The sequence below is a fragment of the Nycticebus coucang genome, chromosome 18, assembly GCF_027406575.1.
Source record: "Nycticebus coucang isolate mNycCou1 chromosome 18, mNycCou1.pri, whole genome shotgun sequence".
Lineage (NCBI taxonomy): Eukaryota > Metazoa > Chordata > Mammalia > Primates > Lorisidae > Nycticebus > Nycticebus coucang.
The window spans coordinates 38,607,271-38,624,887 of record NC_069797.1 but is presented as its reverse complement, the minus strand read 5'-3'; the positions used below and the strand labels follow the sequence as shown (position 1 = coordinate 38,624,887).

The following is a 17,617-nucleotide window of genomic DNA, read 5'->3' as shown; positions in this document are numbered from 1 at the left end:
AAACCCACACTGAGTGTTGCTTGTTCCATACTCCCAAATAGCAAAAGTTTTCTCCACTTACAAACACAGAATTTCAACAGACACAAGATGACGAGGAGACGCAGGAACAACATGGGGAGGCCTGGAGGGAGTAAAGGAGTGAGTGGAGACTTGGCACGGTAAGGACTGGTGCCTGGGGGAGCTCAGTGCTACTCAGGGAAGGAGGCATGAGCTAAGTGGCAAGGTCTGTGCCAGGCCTTGGAAGGATGACAGGAACTTCCTTAGGAGGAGTAATATGAACTAATTTTAAGGGCAACAGGATACGAACCCCCAGATCTCCCTGTAGAACACTGGAAATCCTTTACCTTTGTCTTTTTATTTATTTATTTTGAGACAGAGTCTCACTATGTTGCCCTTGGTAAAATGCTATGGCATCACAGCTCACAGCAACCTCCAACTCTTGGGTTTTAAGCGAGTCTCTTGCTTCAGCCTCCCAAATAGTGGGGACTACAAGCACCCACCACAACACCCGGCTATTTTTTGTTGCAGTTGTCATCGTTGTTTAGCTGGCCCGGGCTGGGTTTGAACCTGCCACTCTCCGGGTATGTGGCTCGCGCTGTAACCACTGTGCTACAAGCGCTGAGCCTACCTTTGTATCTTTTAACTGAGAAGGAAAAGGTCTCAGAAGTAGTACATGTATCGTCAGAATTCTATTTCACAGACGAGGAAACTGAGGCCCACAAAGGGTAAGTGGTTCGCCACAACTTAACTGTTAGGTTTGGAACTGAACTGGGACTAGAGCTCAGCTCTCCACATTCCAAATCCCTTACTCTTTTCACCACTCAAAACTGACTCTAGAAGGAATGACTAAGATGCAGAATTTCCAGACTCTATATTGAGGAAATTCCCCAAGGGGACTTCCTCACACAAAGGAGAGGTCTCCAAAAAATGCAAACACTTAGGAAGGTTCTAAGTGCCCTAATGTTCCAGCCTGGGTGCTCTGCAGGAGAAGCAGCAGAGTAGAGAAACCGGACAGCGGGACCCATCCCTGAGAAAGGAAGCCAAGGGCAAGAAGCCACAAGGAGCTTCCCGGGACTAGCTCAAGAACAGGGCGGATTCAGACAACAACCACAGAATCCTGTAAAATTCTGAAACTTTGGTCACTTCCTTTATAGGCCTGTCTGTGAGAACTCTTTGAAAACAGGTCTGTGTACTGGCCAGGAAGGCAGAAGGGAGGACCGTGTCTTATAGTATGGCCAAGCACCAAGAGACAGAAATCCAGTGAGGAGCAGAGCCTGGGCTAGTGTCTGAAGTCTGCTGCACACAGGCTGGGACGGATGGGGCAGGTCTGAGTCATCACTATTTTCTATGTGTTTCTTCCTAGCAAGTGAAATAATGCCTGAAGTGTCAGTGTGAAGTGTCACCACCAACTTCCCCTCCGCTGCCCCCTGCCTCCTGAGTCTCAGCTGAGAGGAGCAGAACACTTCCACTGTAGGGGGAGAAGACAGCCTTGAGGGGGAATGCCGGAGCCTGGACATTTGGGGAAAGGAAGGGACAGAATTGTTTCCCAAGCATCTACTTTATGCCAGAAATTGTGCTGGGCAGTTTACTGCTTACTCCATTGAATCCTCTGAAGTAGTCTAGGAGTTGGGTATTCTTAGCCCCATTTCCAGAAACAAAACCAAAGTGTAGAATAGTTGATAATTTGTTGAAAGACATCAATAATTTGCGAACAATAATTTGTTCAGAGAATATGTGCTGTTCGATTTCAACCCCAAGATTGTCCTGCTTCACCAGGCTTTCTTCTTAGGGCTGGAATAAGGCAGGGTAGGGGCCAGGTGCTCCAGCAATAAGAGTTTATGAGGAGGATAGGGAGCTTGGTCCCCAGAAAGAGGGGAAGGAGAAGCCGCCCAGAAACATGCAGAAAACAAACAAAAAACTAAACTCCAAAGTATCCGGTGGAGCATAGCCTGAAGCCGTCTGTCACCCAGCAGCCTCTCTGTGGGCGCACTCCCACGGCCACCCCTCCCCCAAGGTACCTTGTGGTGGGCTCCTCCAGTAACCAGGGACCAGTGGCACCATTCTGATCATCAAACACATGACATGTGGTCTCCATCTGTAATAAACAAGGGAGTGTGCACAGCCACTGTCCTGTGTGGTGAAGGTGAGAAGAGTGGGGGAGGCTGAGCTGCAAGCTTCTGACTGAATGTGGTAGGAACTTTGAGAGCGGTTGTCTAAGTTAGTACTCCTGACAGAGTGCAATAGGTGTTAGGTGGCAGGGGAGGAAAGCAAAGGAGGGAAAGGAGGGAAAGAGGCAGACTAGAATAACACAGAAAGAACAAATACAGCTGGACCAAAAGACGAGAGCAGGATGTTGTGGAAAGAGTCCTAGATGGGGTTCGAATCCTGCCTCCACCTAGACGAGTGCCCTGAGCCTGCCAGGAGGCCTCCGCTTGCACCCTGCCGCCTCAGCAGATCCTCCAGCCAGCACCAGTGGAGCACCGACCCCCAGGAGGGTCCTACAGAAGCAAAGAGTGAGACAAATCTCACTGTCTCAAGTCTTCGGTGGGAAATATTTAGACTAGTAAATAAAGCGGAGGAAGGAAACAGACAGGAAACAGAAGCAAGGCTCCCATTTGCAGACAGAGCAAATTAAGGTCTATCAGGATTTTACCTCAGACTTCCCTTAGGGCCCCAGATTCCCAGAGAACGGGTGAACTTTTACTCCTTTTTAAAAAAGCAGCCAGAACAGCCAGAGCTGCTCCCCACACAGTCCTCAGGGAAACTCCATGCCTAATCAAAGCTTTGGAATCCAGAGGAATGAGGTTTCACTTGCTCTGCCAGGATCTGGTTTCCCAACGTCACACTTTGAGACTTGGCTGGCAGCCAGCTTAGTTTAGGAAAAAAGAAATGAAAGAGAAAAAAGCAGGACTGGACTAGAAAGGACAGGGAGAAGAGGGATCATGCTAGGCTGGAGGGGATGTGGGTGTGGCTTTGGAGAGGATTATTCTACTTTGAAAAAGGGTGCCCAAGGTCTGAAGGTTAGTAATAACCAGGCCTACGGATTTGAAAGGCCTGTCACTGAGCCCGTAGGGTCTATGAACCCCTTGCCCTCTCTGGACAACTTGCTCAAGGTTATCATTAATTAATAACAACAAGCCAAATATAGAAAGAAAAACACTGCATAATCTCACTTACATGTGGAATCTAAAATAGTCAAATATGTGGAAGCAAAGAGCAGAACTGTGGTTATGCATGGTGAGGATGTAGGGGAAATGGGAAGATACGCTCAAAGGGCACAAAGTCGCAGTCACTAGGGATCTGAGATACTGGTCAAAGGCAGTGTGCAGGATCTAAGTTGCACTTACGCAGGATCTGAGATACTGGTCAAAGGCAGTTTGCAGGATCTAAGTTGCACTTACGCAGGATCTGAGATACTGGTCAAAGGCAGTGTGCAGGATCTAAGTTGCAGTCACGCAGGATCTGAGATACTGGTCAAAGGCAGTTTGCAGGATCTAAGTTGCACTTATGCAGGATCTGAGATACTGGTCAAAGGCAGTTTGCAGGATCTAAGTTGCACTTACGCAGGATCTGAGATACTGGTCAAAGGTAGTTTGCAGGATCTAAGTTGCAGTCATGCAGGATCTGAGATACTGGTCAAAGGCAGTTTGCAGGATCTAAGTTGCACTTACGCAGGATCTGAGATACTGGTCAAAGGCAGTTTGCAGGATCTAAGTTGCAGTCACGCAGGATCTGAGATACTGGTCAAAGGCAGTTTGCAGGATCTAAGTTGCACTTATGCAGGATCTGAGATACTGGTCAAAGGCAGTTTGCAGGATCTAAGTTGCAGTCATGCAGGATCTGAGATACTGGTCAAAGGCAGTTTGCAGGATCTAAGTTGCACTTACGCAGGATCTGAGATACTGGTCAAAGGTAGTTTGCAGGATCTAAGTTGCAGTCATGCAGGATCTGAGATACTGGTCAAAGGCAGTTTGCAGGATCTAAGTTGCACTTACGCAGGATCTGAGATACTGGTCAAAGGTAGTTTGCAGGATCTAAGTTGCAGTCATGCAGGATCTGAGATACTGGTCAAAGGCAGTTTGCAGGATCTAAGTTGCACTTACGCAGGATCTGAGATACTGGTCAAAGGTAGTTTGCAGGATCTAAGTTGCAGTCATGCAGGATCTGAGATACTGGTCAAAGGCAGTTTGCAGGATCTAAGTTGCACTTACGCAGGATCTGAGATACTGGTCAAAGGCAGTTTGCAGGATCTAAGTTGCAGTCATGCAGGATCTGAGATACTGGTCAAAGGCAGTTTGCAGGATCTAAGTTGCAGTCATCCAGGATCTGAGATACTGGTCAAAGGCAGTTTGCAAGATCTAAGTTGAAGTCATCCAGGATCTGAGATACTGGTCAAAGGCAGTTTGCAGGATCTAAGTTGCCGTCATGCAGGATCTGAGATACTGGTCAAAGGCAGTTTGCAGGATCTAAGTTGCAGTCACTAGGGATCTGAGATACTGGTCAAAGGCAGTTTGAGGATCTAAGTTGCACTTACGCAGGATCTGAGATCCTGGTCAAAGGCAGTGTGCAGGATCTAAGTTGCAGTCATGCAGGATCTGAGATACTGGTCAAAGGCAGTTTGCAGGATCTAAGTTGCACTTATGCAGGATCTGAGATACTGGTCAAAGGCAGTTTGCAGGATCTAAGTTGCACTTATGCAGGATCTGAGATACTGGTCAAAGGCAGTTTGCAGGATCTAAGTTGAAGTCATCCAGGATCTGAGGCACAGCATGACACCTCCCAAGACCTCCAATGATGCCCTAAACCACACCAATGGTACTGAACATACCTATGACAAAGTTTAATTTATAAATTAAGCATAGTAAGAGATTTACAACTAATAATAAAATAGAACAATTAGAAATATATACTATAATAAAAGTTCCGTATTTATTTCTGAAAATTTTCACTTAGTGCTTTTTGACCATGGTTGACCAAGGGTAACTGAAACTACAGAAAGTAAAACCACACATAAAGGGCAGACTGTCATATGGTTAATAAGACTGCATTGTATACTAGAATTTTGCAAAGAGAAGAGATTTCAGGTGCTCTCACCACACACAAACGGTGGTAACTGGGTGAGGAGATGGGTTTATTAATTTGACCATAATAATCATTTCCCTGTATATATGTCTATCCAAATGTCATGCTGTGCACCTTAAATATACATAACTTTTATTATCAGTAAATACAGCTGTATTAGAGCTGTATTTTGTAATAGAGCTGGATTTTGAACCTAGACATCAGACACTAGAGAGCCCGTGTACTTACTCAAGATGCTATAAGAAGTTGTCAAGCCTAACCCAGCATTGATTCAGCATCATGTCCAGGTTATCTGTTGGAAAGCAGGGGGGAAATACAAAAATCAAACAGAAAAGAAAAAGCGCAGGACATTGTTCCTGCATTCATGGAGTTAAGACAAGACTGGAGAAATGGTGAGTCACAGTAAAGAAGTGTAAATTTCTATCTCCCTCCACCCCCATCCAAACAAGCCAGAGGATAGGATTTCGCCTGTCTTGCTTGCCATGGTATCTGCAGTGCCTAGAACAGTGCCAGGCTCACAGTGATTCTCAGTAACAGATAAGGAGCAATGGAGCAGTGGCAGTCCAAGCATGCTGAAGGGACAGGGAGGGGAGAGATGGCTCCGCTGGTGCTTGTACCTCACCGTCCAGTCTCCTGAGCACATCCATGGTCACTACTTCCCTTGATCCTCTCAACTCAGTGCAGTGGATCAGACAGGCAGGAGCCCCTAGCTTTCAGGAACATAAAGTGCTGAGTGAATAATAATGACAGTTGTCATTCATTGAAAACCTACCCTGTCCCAGGAACCATGTTATTTATACAGGCTTTCTAATTTCCTCGTGGAATCAGTCCATTAGAGCCAGAGAAAAATTTAAAGATAGCCCATCAAGTTTGAACACTGACCATAGGGACTCTACCTAAAAAATGAAACATGGTAACCTAATTCTTTGTATCCTCAAATTCACCTGAAATTCAAAAATAAAGTTTGAACACGATGTTTCACAGGAGGAAGTAAGTGGCAGAAATGGAATAAAATCTTCTGCTCCCCACAATCCACTAGAACTACCAAAAGGGAAGAAAAACTCTTCTGACTTCCCATCGCTATTTCCCTTCCACCCATAGCCCTGTCCCCACCACCATTTATCCAAAGACACACACACACACTTACACACAGCGGAAAGGTTCACCGAGTTTAAAGATGTGGAGCATGTTGGTCCTGACTGTGGTTTCCTCCCCTTGGTCCTCAGCCAATGTCTAACTCAGCATATCTGGTATCCGGGAAAATACTTTGTTTTCTTCTTTAAAGAGGGAAACTGAGGTCAAGGAACGAAAACAGAAGTAGAACTCATAGGGAAAAACTGAGCCTTAGCAAAAGGTTCAGGATTTCTGTAGAAGTTTGGTAGAAAGTCCGTGAACACAGACAGACATAGGTTCAATGTTGATTCCTACCATGGTAGACAATGACCTTAACCTAGACCTTTACTTCTTTAAGCCTCAAATGACCCATCTGTTTAAAGACAGACTTTATGTAATAAATAAAGATTTATTGTAATAAAGTTCACTAATATTAACTGGGAGTCTAATTTAGATTGCTGAAAAGCATAAAGTATAAAATATCCTTACAGGGATTGGCATCTTTTTTACTCTTAATAACATGATAGGCAGAACATGATGGCTTCCACCTATAATCCTAGCCCTTTGAGAAACCAAGAAAAATTAACCTGGCAGGGTGGCACAAGCTTGTAGTCCCAGCTAGTCAGGAGGCTGAGGCAGGAGGCTCGCTTGAGCCCAGATGTTTGAGGTATAATCGTGCCACTGCACTCCAGCCTAGGTCACAGAGCAAGACTCTGTCTCTAAAACAATGTTTTAAAACCCATGATAAAGGCAACACCAGTAATCCTAGCACTCTGGGAGGGTCAGGTGGGTGGACTGCTTCAGTTCAGAAGTTTGAGATCAGCCTGAGCAAGAGTCAGACCCCGTCTCTACTAAAAATAGAAAAAACTAGCTGGGCCTTGTGGTGAGTGCCTATAGTCCCAGCTACTGGGAAGGCTGAGGCAAGAGGATCACTCAAGCCCAGGAGTAGTTTGAGGTTGCTATGAGCTATGACACCATGGCACTCTATCCAGGGCAACAGAGTGAGACTCTGTCTCAAAAGAAAATAAATAAAAAAAAATAAAAATAGCTAATGTTACCAAGTACTTCATATGTATCAGGAATTATACAGGGTGGACATAAAGTTCATGTGCGATTTAAAATAGTTTAACATAGTAAATTGCAGATGAACTTGATGTCCACCCTATGCTAAGAGTGTTTAAGCCCATTGCAAGCGTAAGCACATTTATAGGAAGATATCTCAACATCTGTGTGAGAGGCCATTATTATTATCACCGATTTTCGAAGAAAAAACTGAGACCTGAGAGATTAAGTAACTTGCCTAAGGCCACCTGGATAATAAATGAGAAACTTCTAAAAGTCCCCGTTCTTAACCATCACCTTTTCCACAGCCTTCCACATGTCTGATAATTTAAGTTAGACTAAAGGGGGCTATGTGAAGGAAATGATTAAAATAGGCAGAAAATTTTTGTATGGATGGATGAATGTTTCTAAAGTGCCTGCAGTTTGTTGCTTTAACAACAAATGGCCATGCTTTCCAAAATTATGTTGCCACTGTTAGTTGATGAATGAGTTGTAAGGAGGGCATGAGAGGATTGCTGTGAAGAGCTTAGAACAGCAGCTGGCCCCTGGAAAGGCCTGGGTGACCGTTAACTGCCTTACTGATAAGCGTCCCTGAGAGAAGAGGTCGAGCACAGTTGTCAGAAACACCTGGGGCTCAAATCCCATTCATCAGCTGTGGACCTTGAGGAGTCATTTACCTCTTTTGAGGCTCAGTTTCCTCTCCTGTAAAGTGAGAACCACCACCACTCTGCCTCAAAGTCATCATGAGGAAGAAATGTGACAAGGTCTTTCGAATCTGGCTGATTGAGTCACCCTCGGCCACTGAGTTACATATGTGACCGTTGCTAACAGAAATCATTTTCAGTTTAGGGTTACATTTGTTTTTAATTTGCTTGTTTTTGTCACTGTCAATAAACACTTTTGTCTCAGATAATTCAGAAGCCAGTTTCAGCCTAGCCAGGCCAAAGTGTCACTAATTTTGAACTACTCAAATAGGAATCAATGAAGATTTACTGTATCCAATTCTTTGGAATGGAGGAAGGACCCTGGCTCTAATGCAGAAGTTCCACACAGGTGCAGTATCAAGGATGTTCCCAGCCAGGAACGCTTCAATGTTGTGCAGTATTTTGCGGACAGAGCACTGAAGTGGGAGCCGGGGCAACTGGATTCTGATCCAAACTCTGTTGTGTGTTCTAAGCAAATCACTCTCGCTTGCTGGGCCATGGTTTCCTCCTCGGCAACTGAAGAATATGGAAAAAATGATCCTTAAAGTCCTTTGAAGCTTTCATATTCTGTAACTTTTGTCCCCATGAAGACCTCAGAAGTGAGATGGGATCCCAGAATTTACTGAATTTTCTTACACATCACATGGGCATAATAATAGTAAATGAGCTGACACATGCCAAGCCCATACAATACTGACTAGGGCAGATAAGCCCTCAGTAAATGGTAGCTTATAATACCCGTATATACTGTAAGACAGTGGTTCTCATTTTCCTAATGCCGCAAACCTTTAATACAGTCCAAAGGGGTCCCGACCCACAGGTTGAGAATAGCTGCTGTAAGAGATCTCTCCCACCTTCTCAGCAAGTCTATAACCAAACATTCCACTTTATAAACAAGGAAAGAGAATTCAAAGACATTAAAGACATTAAGCATTTTCCCAAAGATCACTTAGCAAGTAAATGGGGGTGACCCAGTGGCCATGATGAAAGCAAGAAGCTCCCCCAAGAGGAATCACTCCAACCTGTATCTGGTAAAAAGCTCCCCAGCTCAGATGCACTGCCCCAACTATAGGGTGAGTCCTCTCACTTCTTTGGGGGATTATTTGTCCAGAGGACCCTCCTTGATAAAACACCCTGTAAAAAACATCCTTCCACGAATTAGAAAAGGGAGGAAAGATATGTAATGAATAAGCAGGAACTCTGAAGGCAACCAAATAAAGCCCCGTGGCCTCTGAGCCTGTCCTAACTGCCCCTCCTCCTTTCCCCCAAGAAAGCAACTTTCTGCTGTCCAGGGAGGAAGATGAAAAGCTGGTGATGCCAGCAGAGGAAGCTTTACTCCACTGATGCTTGGGCAAAGGGGGAACCGATGAGCTCACTCTAGATGGGAGGGCAGTGAAGGGGGAGAGACACTCAAATTTCCGGAGGCTATTTCAGTTTTCTTTTCCGTTTTGTGCAGTTTCACTCATAATATCAGCCAGGGCTTGACCGTTATTTTGGAAACTCCCCTGGGGGTGGGGTTATCCCTCTACTGGCCCTGACCCTCTATAAAGGGCCAGCCTGCCCTTCAGAGGATTCCTGCAGAGGATTTTGAGACAGCCCGTGGATCTCTCACAGCCTCTGTCCACAGGTGCCATGAAGGTCTCCGCGGCTGCCCTTGCCATCATCCTTACTGCTGCTGTCCTCTGTGCTCCTGCATTGGCCTCCCCATGTAAGTCCAGGTCCTGACCCCCACAGCCCATGGAGTTGGAGCCTCTGCCTAGAATGCCTCCCCCATCCCAGTGACTGTCTGGACCTTCCTTTCTTTTCAACTGTGGCATGTATTCTGCCTGAACCCCATTATTTACATCCTTATGCATGGTTTTACCCAGATGTCCTATTGCCCCTGATAGATCCCTAAGCTGTTTCATGGCAAGGAACCCCTGAGCAACTTTCCTGTGTCTTCAAGGTCTACACCCTCCAGCCCCACAAGTGCTGAGTGTGGAATGATGCTGGGGATATTAATAGTCATGGGTAGCTCAAACTGATCTTGAAACAGGACTGACTCATGCCTGTCATTAGCAGGGCTTCTAAGAAACTTCTAAACACTGAACTAAAACCCTCCTGAGACAGTCACATTCTTTTTCATTTCATAAATGAAAAAAAAAAAAATGAAGCTTGTTAGAGGATAATAAAAGCTAATTAAATGCCTACTATGGATCAGGCATTGTACTGATTGTTTTACATACTATATATATACATATTATCTTATTTGATACAGCTATTCTTTGAGTAGCTGCCCTTAACTTACAGATGGGAAAACAGAAGCCCAGAGAAGTTAAGTAACAAGCCCAAGGGAATACAGCTAGGAAATGGGGAAATTGGTATTCAAACCCAGTTTTATCTGGCTGGGGAGATAAATACTACTGTTCTGCTGGGAAGTGAGGGGCAGCTCATGCTTCCCAATGTCCTCTTGAATTAATTGACCAATAAGATGTTCTCTGTTCTCAGAGCCCTTCTCACTAGAGCTCAGACAGGAATTCCCTTTTAGGATCCTGGCTGAGCCATGAGGCCTGAGTTTTGGAAGCCTTCCTCCAATCCACTCTAGGTCTCAAAGACACCAAGTTCTGAATCCACTGAGGATCCTGGAAGGGCAAGAAGGAGAGTAGGCAACACAGGACGAACCAAGAGGAGGCCAGCATGTCCTGAGACCCAGGGCAAGGAGTTATGACGCAGAGGAAAGGAGGCAAGCTTGGCTCAAGAATTAGAGGGTTTGGGAGACCTTCTCAATCCTCTGATGGAGTCCCCAGTCCACCACTGTGTATCTATTGCCAAGTGACTTTGCCTCTCTGAGCCTCAGTTTCTGCTAAGGAAGATAACAGTCCTTTCAAGACAGATCATAAGAGGTGCCCAGTACAATGTTCAACATTTACTAGCAATGAATACATGTAAAAGGGTCTCCTTTCTTCCTTTATTTCAGATTAATATGAAGGTACGAATATTTAGGTTACATTGTTTTCTTTTGCAAGGTAAATTTCAAGTTGTAGTTGAGCCCTTCACCCAGGGGGTGTGCTGGACACCCTCACATTGTGCACATTAGGTGATAACTTGCTGATTCCCCTTCCTCCTTCCCTTCCCCATTTCCCTCTGCCCACTGGTGTTTTTCTTTTTTTTTTTTTTTTTTAATTTGGCCGGGGCTGGGTTTGAACCCGCCACCTCCAGCATATGGGACCAGCGCCCTACCCGCTGAGCCACAGGCACTGCCCCACTGGTGTTTTTCTTTCATGTGGGCATGTAGTTGTTTATATATTGATTTCATATTTGTATTGAGTACCTTGGATACTTATTTTTTCCATTCTTGTGATACTTCACTAAGAAGAATGTATTTCAGCTCTACCTAGGTAAATAAAAAAGATGTAAAGTCTTTTATAGCTGAATAGCACTCCATGGTATACGTATACCACAGTTTGTTAATCCATTCATGGGTCGATGACCACTTGGGTTGCTTCCACATTTTGGTGGTTGTGAATTGAGCTGCAATAAACATCCCAGTGCATATGTCCTTATGAATGGCCCCCTTTCTTCTTCCCTTCTCCTAGATGCCTCGGACACCACACCCTGTTGCTTTGCCTACATCTCCCGCCCACTGCCCCGCAGCCATGTCAAGGAATATTTCTACACCAGTGGCAAGTGCTCCAACCCAGCAGTCGTGTGAGTTCAAGCCCCATTGAGCCCTCTAAGGGGGTGAAGAAGGGATGCCTTTTTTTCTGGGGGCCATCTTCTTAGGAGCCCTCTGAGAGTGTAGCTTACCCACTCCCACCCAGCCCCTGGCGGCTCAACTAACCATGGCTCCTCCATCTCCAGCCTCAGAGTCCCCAGCTACAGTGTAAACGAACTACACAAGATATTCTTGGAGGATCCTGCCTACTCTAATGGACTAGGTTCCTAGGACTCTGATCTTTACTACTGTGGCTTTTTCTTGAATGTGGTCTGCAGTGCCCCTTCGTGGAGAACAACTCAGGCATCTCTTTCCTGTTAAGAACCTTAAAATGCCCCCATACTCACACACCAAGTCAAATCCACCTAAACCTCAGAGGAACTAGTGAGGAGAGGTCAGAGGTCAGGGGCCTAATTGCAGTCAAGTAGAAAAACAAAAGAACTATCCAGGCCAGGCCAATCAATGGCTAACACCTATAATCCTAGCACTTTAGGAGGTTGAGGCAGGAGGCCTGCTTGAGGCCAGGAGTTTAAGACCAGCCTGAAGAAGAGTGAGATCCTGTCTCTATACCAAATAGAAAAATTAGTCAGGCTTGGTGGCACATGCCTGTCGCCCTAGTTACTCAGGAGGCTGAGGCAGGAGAACCACTTGACCCAGGAGTTAGAGGCTGCAGTGAGCTATTATGATGCTAGCACAGTAAAGAGGCTGTTGTCATTATCCATGTGAGTAGTATTAGAGACTCAACAGTGCCTGGAGAAAAAGAGACAGAGAAGTGAGAAATTTTTTTTTTTTTTTGAGACAGAGTCTTGCTCTGTCACCCAGGCTAGATGTAACGGCATTATCATACCTCACTATACCTCAGACTCCTGGGCTTGAGCGATCCTCCTCCATTACTCTCCCAGAGTGCTAGGATTACAGGTGTGATACACCTTGCCTGGCCCAGGAGTTAGAAGCCTTTGAAGGTGGGATTAGCAAACCCTAATAGGTGATTTGAGGTCAGGACTAAGGAAGCGAGAGGGGTTGAGGATGATGCTGAGGTTTTAACCCAGAAGGCTGAAGAAATGTGGAACCACCGTAAGTCTCAAGGAAGAGCTATTTTAAAAAGAAAGAGCCCAGATGCCAGCAAGATAGCTCTGTGGAAACGTCCACCAGGGAGTGTGAAATGAAGGGTTGGTAGCTGAGGAAAGGAGCCAGAGATGTGACATTCCTTTGTAGGAGGAAAGGGTCTTCCATTGAAAAAGAGGCAATGCAACTTGTTTTTGGTGACCACTGGCTCCAAAGCCAGCCTGCCTTTGTTACCACCCCAGCTATGCCATTTGGTGAGCTTTGGCCCCTTAACTTCCCTGTGCCTCAATTACCTCGTCTACAAAATGGGGTAACAGAAGTACTTTCCTGGGCCGGGCGCTAGGATCACTCCTGTAATCCTAGCACTCTCGGAGGCTAAGGCAGGTGGATTGATTGAGCCTTGAAATTTGAGACCAGTGAGACCCCATCTCTACTAAAAATAGAAAAACTAGTTGGGTGTTGTTGGTGCCTATAGTCCCAGCTACTCTGGAGGCTGAGACAAGAGGGTTGCTTGAGCCCAACAGTGTGAGCTCGCTGTGGGCTATGATGCCACGGTACTCTAGCCAGGGTGACAGAATGAGACTCTGTCTCCAAAACAAAAACAAATATTTTCATTTGAGCATCAGAACAGTTGTGCAAAGTGGGAATTAAATTCAGAGGCCTAAGTGTTTTTTGCACGGTGATCCAACCAAGTGGTGAAATTAAGACTCTATGTTCGTGACCTTCTTTCACGCTCCCACACATTCATAGTCATATCCATGTATTCATTTTTTTTTTTTTTTTTTTTGTAGAGACAAAGTCTCACTTTACTGCCCTCGGTAGAGTGCCGTGGCGTCACACGGCTCACAGCAACCTCCAGCTCTTGGGCTTATGTGATTCTCTTGCCTCAGCCTCCCGAGCAGCTGGGACTACAGGCACCCGCCACAACGCCCAGCTATTTTTTGTTGTTTGGCCGGGGCTGGGTTTGAACCCAGCACCCTCGGCATATGGGGCCAGCGCCCTACTCACTGAGCCACAGGCGCCGCCCCCATGTATTCATTTGTTGAGTGCCTGTTCTGTGCCAGGCACTGTGTTGTCTAAAGTTAAATCGTATCTTCTTGCCCAGGAGCTGTGGCTCACACCTGTAATCCTAGCATTCTGGAAAGCCAAGGCAGGTAGATTACTTAACCTCAGAAGTTGAAGATCAGCCTGAGCAAGACAGAGAGCACAGCTCTACTGAAAATAGAAACACTAGCCGGGCATTGTGGTGGGTGCCTGTAGTACCAGCTACTTGGAAAGCTGAGGCAAGAGAATCATTTAAGACCTAGAGTTTAAAGTTGCTGTGAGCTATGACTCCACAGCACTCTACTGAGGGCGACTGACACTCTGTCTCAAAAAAAAAAAAAAAAATCGTATGTTCTTTTAAGTACTTCTTATCTACCACTTAGTCACAACTCTGTTCTGGGGGACACTTTCTTCTCTCTTCATCTTAAGTGTGTAGTACAGGGCCTAGAACAGAGGAAGTGCTGTGAAAAGGCTTGTGGTTGGCTGACTCAACCTTGTGCTCTGAGGCTCCATCTCCCCTTAGCTTTCAAGGCTGCATGCATTCGTCTGAGGGGTAAAATGCATACACATTTGTTTCAGGTTTGCAGCCCTTTGATCCAACAGTGCAAGAAATGTCCTCCTTAAAAGCCACAAATAAAATTTTATGGAGCTCCAAAAATGTCCTACCTGGGTACCATCATTATTTTCCTTTATGTTTAATCTGCTTCATCCTCCAAACTGACTGTCCCAGCGCTGACAAGGTCTCACCTTCCTCTTCTCTCCCACAGCTTTATCACCCGAAAGAACCGCCAGGTTTGTGCCAACCCAGAGAAGAAATGGGTTCGGGAGTACATCAACTCTTTGGAGATGAGCTAGAATGGAGGGCACCTTGAACCTGAACTTGCACAAACTCTCCTGTTGCTGCTTGCTCTTTTCCTAACTAGCTTGGGAGGCTTCCTCCCAATCCCTCACCTCCACCTCCTTCTTGAAGGACACAGATTCCACCACACAGCAGCAGTTCCTCACCTAAAGCCTGGATAAGCTACAAGGCTCTGCTCAGTCAAAACAAAGCCTCTAGGCTCCAAGCTTCAGGCTCCTTGACTTGGCCATGGCTCTGTGACCAGGAAGGAAGTCAGCGTGTCTCTAGAAGCAAGGAATGAAGGAAGACGGGGCTCCTGAGCTCCCATCTCAGCTCCTCCCAAGGGCTGACTGGCAAACGTGAAAATTCAGCTTTCCATTAAAATTTTCAACGCAGTTACAAAGCAGGCTCTTGGTTTGACTTCCTCCTCGAGAACCCTCCTTCCCCATGAGCATTAAACATTCAGGGTTCAAAGGCTTACACACATCTGATGTCCAGCCTAGATATGGGGGCCATTGGCCCTGCCTAGTCAGCAGAGCTGAGAGCAAAATCTCTCTGGGAAGGAGATATGGGCAGGCAGAGCAGTTAAAGTAACTAGTGACTTGTCCACTCTAGGTAGGGTGGGGGGAATGACAACCATCACTACACCCTCCCCCCCAAGACCCCAAGAGTTTATCTCATTCCCTGCCATAGGGCTTCCCCAATTCCTCAGACTCTGGCTGGTCTTTCCACCTGAGCTCATTCTGTACCTTATCTCCAGGGGGATAACACCACCATTGCCCCATAATAGGAATTGATGGCAATGCCAAATGCCTCAGGTCTTTCAAAGAAGGAGAATGGGGTACTTTGCGATTTTCCACAACTGCACCAAGACTTGTAAGGTGGGAGTACTCCAACTTTCCCATCTATGTATCTCTTCATGTGAATATACATTAATAATATACTGAAGGCACCAAGGAAATGTATACACATTTTAAGAAAAGAAGAAAATTGTATTAAAATTGTAAATACTCTAGTCCTTCCGACTTCTGCAATTACAAGAGGTGCTCAAATGTGACTTGTATTCATCTTTTGTTATCGGTATATATTATGATTTTAATACCGTTTTTCCTTTCTTAAAATGTGTGCACATTTTCTTGGCACCTTCTGTTTATAGTTATCACTATAGTTAACATTAGCTGAGCACTATGTGCCAGGCACTGGCTCAGTCCTTACACACATCAATCATCAGAGCCTCAAAAACCCTATTCAGTGGGTACTATGATTATTCCTGTTTATAATCAGAAAACCCTTAGCAAGACAGGGACACGACTTGCCCAAAGCCCTGCGGCTGAAACAAAAATAAGTGGGGGAGGAAGTTTTACAATTAAGATTTAAAGCTACCAGGTCTAAATGCCAAAGCCCATGCTTTTGCTTTTTCTACCTTTAATTGGCCAAATTTCAAACCTATAGAAATTTGCAAGCGTATATCCGTCATCTAGATTCAAATATTAACATTTTACCACATTTGCTTTGTGTGTGTGCATGTGTGTATAGGAGTGTTTGTGTGGTCAGATAGGAGTGTTTGTGTGGTCAGTATATACATTTTTTGCTGAACCCTTTGAGAGTAAGTTGCAATTGTGATAATACTTTGCCCCTAGAAGTTTCAGTATGTGTCTCCTAATAGCAAGGACATGCTACATAACCACAAAATGTGTAGCATACTCAGGAAACTTAACAGTGACACAATATATAGTCCATAACTAAATCCCCCAGTTGACCCAATAATGTTATTTATAGCTATTTTTTAAAATCAAGGATCCAATTAAGTACACACATTGAATTTAGCTATCATGCCTTTTTAGTGTCTTCTACCACACTTTTTTATCTTTAAGGACATTGGTATTTTTTAGAAGTGCAGATCACATTTTTGTAGACTGTTTCTTAATTGGGATTTGCCCATTTCTTCATAACTCGATTCATTTCTGATAGGACCACCTGGATGATGTCTTTCTCAGCACATCACATCAGAGCACATGATGTCAGTTTACTGGGGACATTAAATCTAATGACTTAGTGACCCATGCTTTCTTGCTACAGTGAGCTGCCCGCTATGTGCCAGGTACTGGGCAGGAGGGAGAGAAATTAGCCACAAACCACAGTCTTTACCTTTAGGCAGCTCACAGTCCAGTGAGGAAGACAGACCTATGAATAGATTAAACATATGATAAACACATGGAAGAAACTGTACAAAAGGCAGTGATCACTGTACAAAAGGCAGTGGGGTGGGAGAGAGCCTTGGGGAGAAGAGACTTCAGAGATGCGATAACATTTGGGTGGACTTTGAAAAATTTGAGGAGCAGTTAACAGCTAGGAAAGGAAGGGGAAAGGGCCAGGCATGGTGTCTCACACCTATAATCCCAGCACTTTGGGAGGCTGAGGCGGCATGATCACTTGAGCCCAGGAGTTCAAGGCTGCAGTGAGCTGTGATCGCACCACTGTACTCCAGCCTGGCAATAGAGTGAGACCCTGTTTCTTTAAAAAAAAAAAAAAAAAAGGTTGGGGAGAAGAAAAGGAAGGGAAAGGCTGACGGGTAGAGGGAACAGCATATGCAGAACTGGGCGGTATGAAAGGCAACTCCTCATACCACAGATAAGAATTCAGTCTCTTGCTGAGTGTGTGTATAAAAGGGACTTTCCCATCATTTTTCTGATGATGGATAATGCTGAGAGCAATCCCTGCCCATAACATGGGCCAACTTGACCTTGACAGTACACTAAATGCTTTAATTCTCCCCTCCCCCCCAATTTATGCCTCACTGTAGCCCCTCTAGTTAGCCAGGCAGGCATGACTTTCTTACTTTTCAGGCGAGGAAACTGAAGCTGAGAGGTAATGTGACTAGCTCAAGTCCACAGGCCAATAGAAGCTAGGGATGGGGCTCGAGAATGGAACTTGAGTGTTCTATTTACCAAAGCAATCTCGTTGCTTAGCATTTGGGAGCTCCTACTTCCAGAAGTCTAGACACCTCACTAGTGC

The 17,617-nt window shown here is 45.3% G+C and overlaps 1 protein-coding gene and 1 long non-coding RNA gene across 2 annotated transcripts; one reads left to right on the top strand and one right to left on the bottom strand.

The window, feature by feature from the left end:
* Window positions 1-8,122: 8,122 nt before the first annotated feature.
* Window positions 8,123-17,117, bottom strand: LOC128569578 (uncharacterized). The gene is made up of 3 exons (XR_008375427.1): window positions 16,994-17,117; window positions 16,751-16,786; window positions 8,123-8,477 (listed from the first exon to the last, which is right to left on the bottom strand). It is a non-coding gene; the product is annotated as an uncharacterized LOC128569578 (long non-coding RNA).
* On the top strand, window positions 9,452-15,032 carry CCL5 (C-C motif chemokine ligand 5). The gene is made up of 3 exons (XM_053567740.1): window positions 9,452-9,669; window positions 11,537-11,648; window positions 14,532-15,032. Exons 1-3 carry the CDS (start codon window positions 9,594-9,596, stop codon window positions 14,617-14,619), a joined length of 276 nt encoding a protein of 91 aa, XP_053423715.1. The 5' UTR covers window positions 9,452-9,593; the 3' UTR covers window positions 14,620-15,032.
* Window positions 17,118-17,617: the final 500 nt, after the last annotated feature.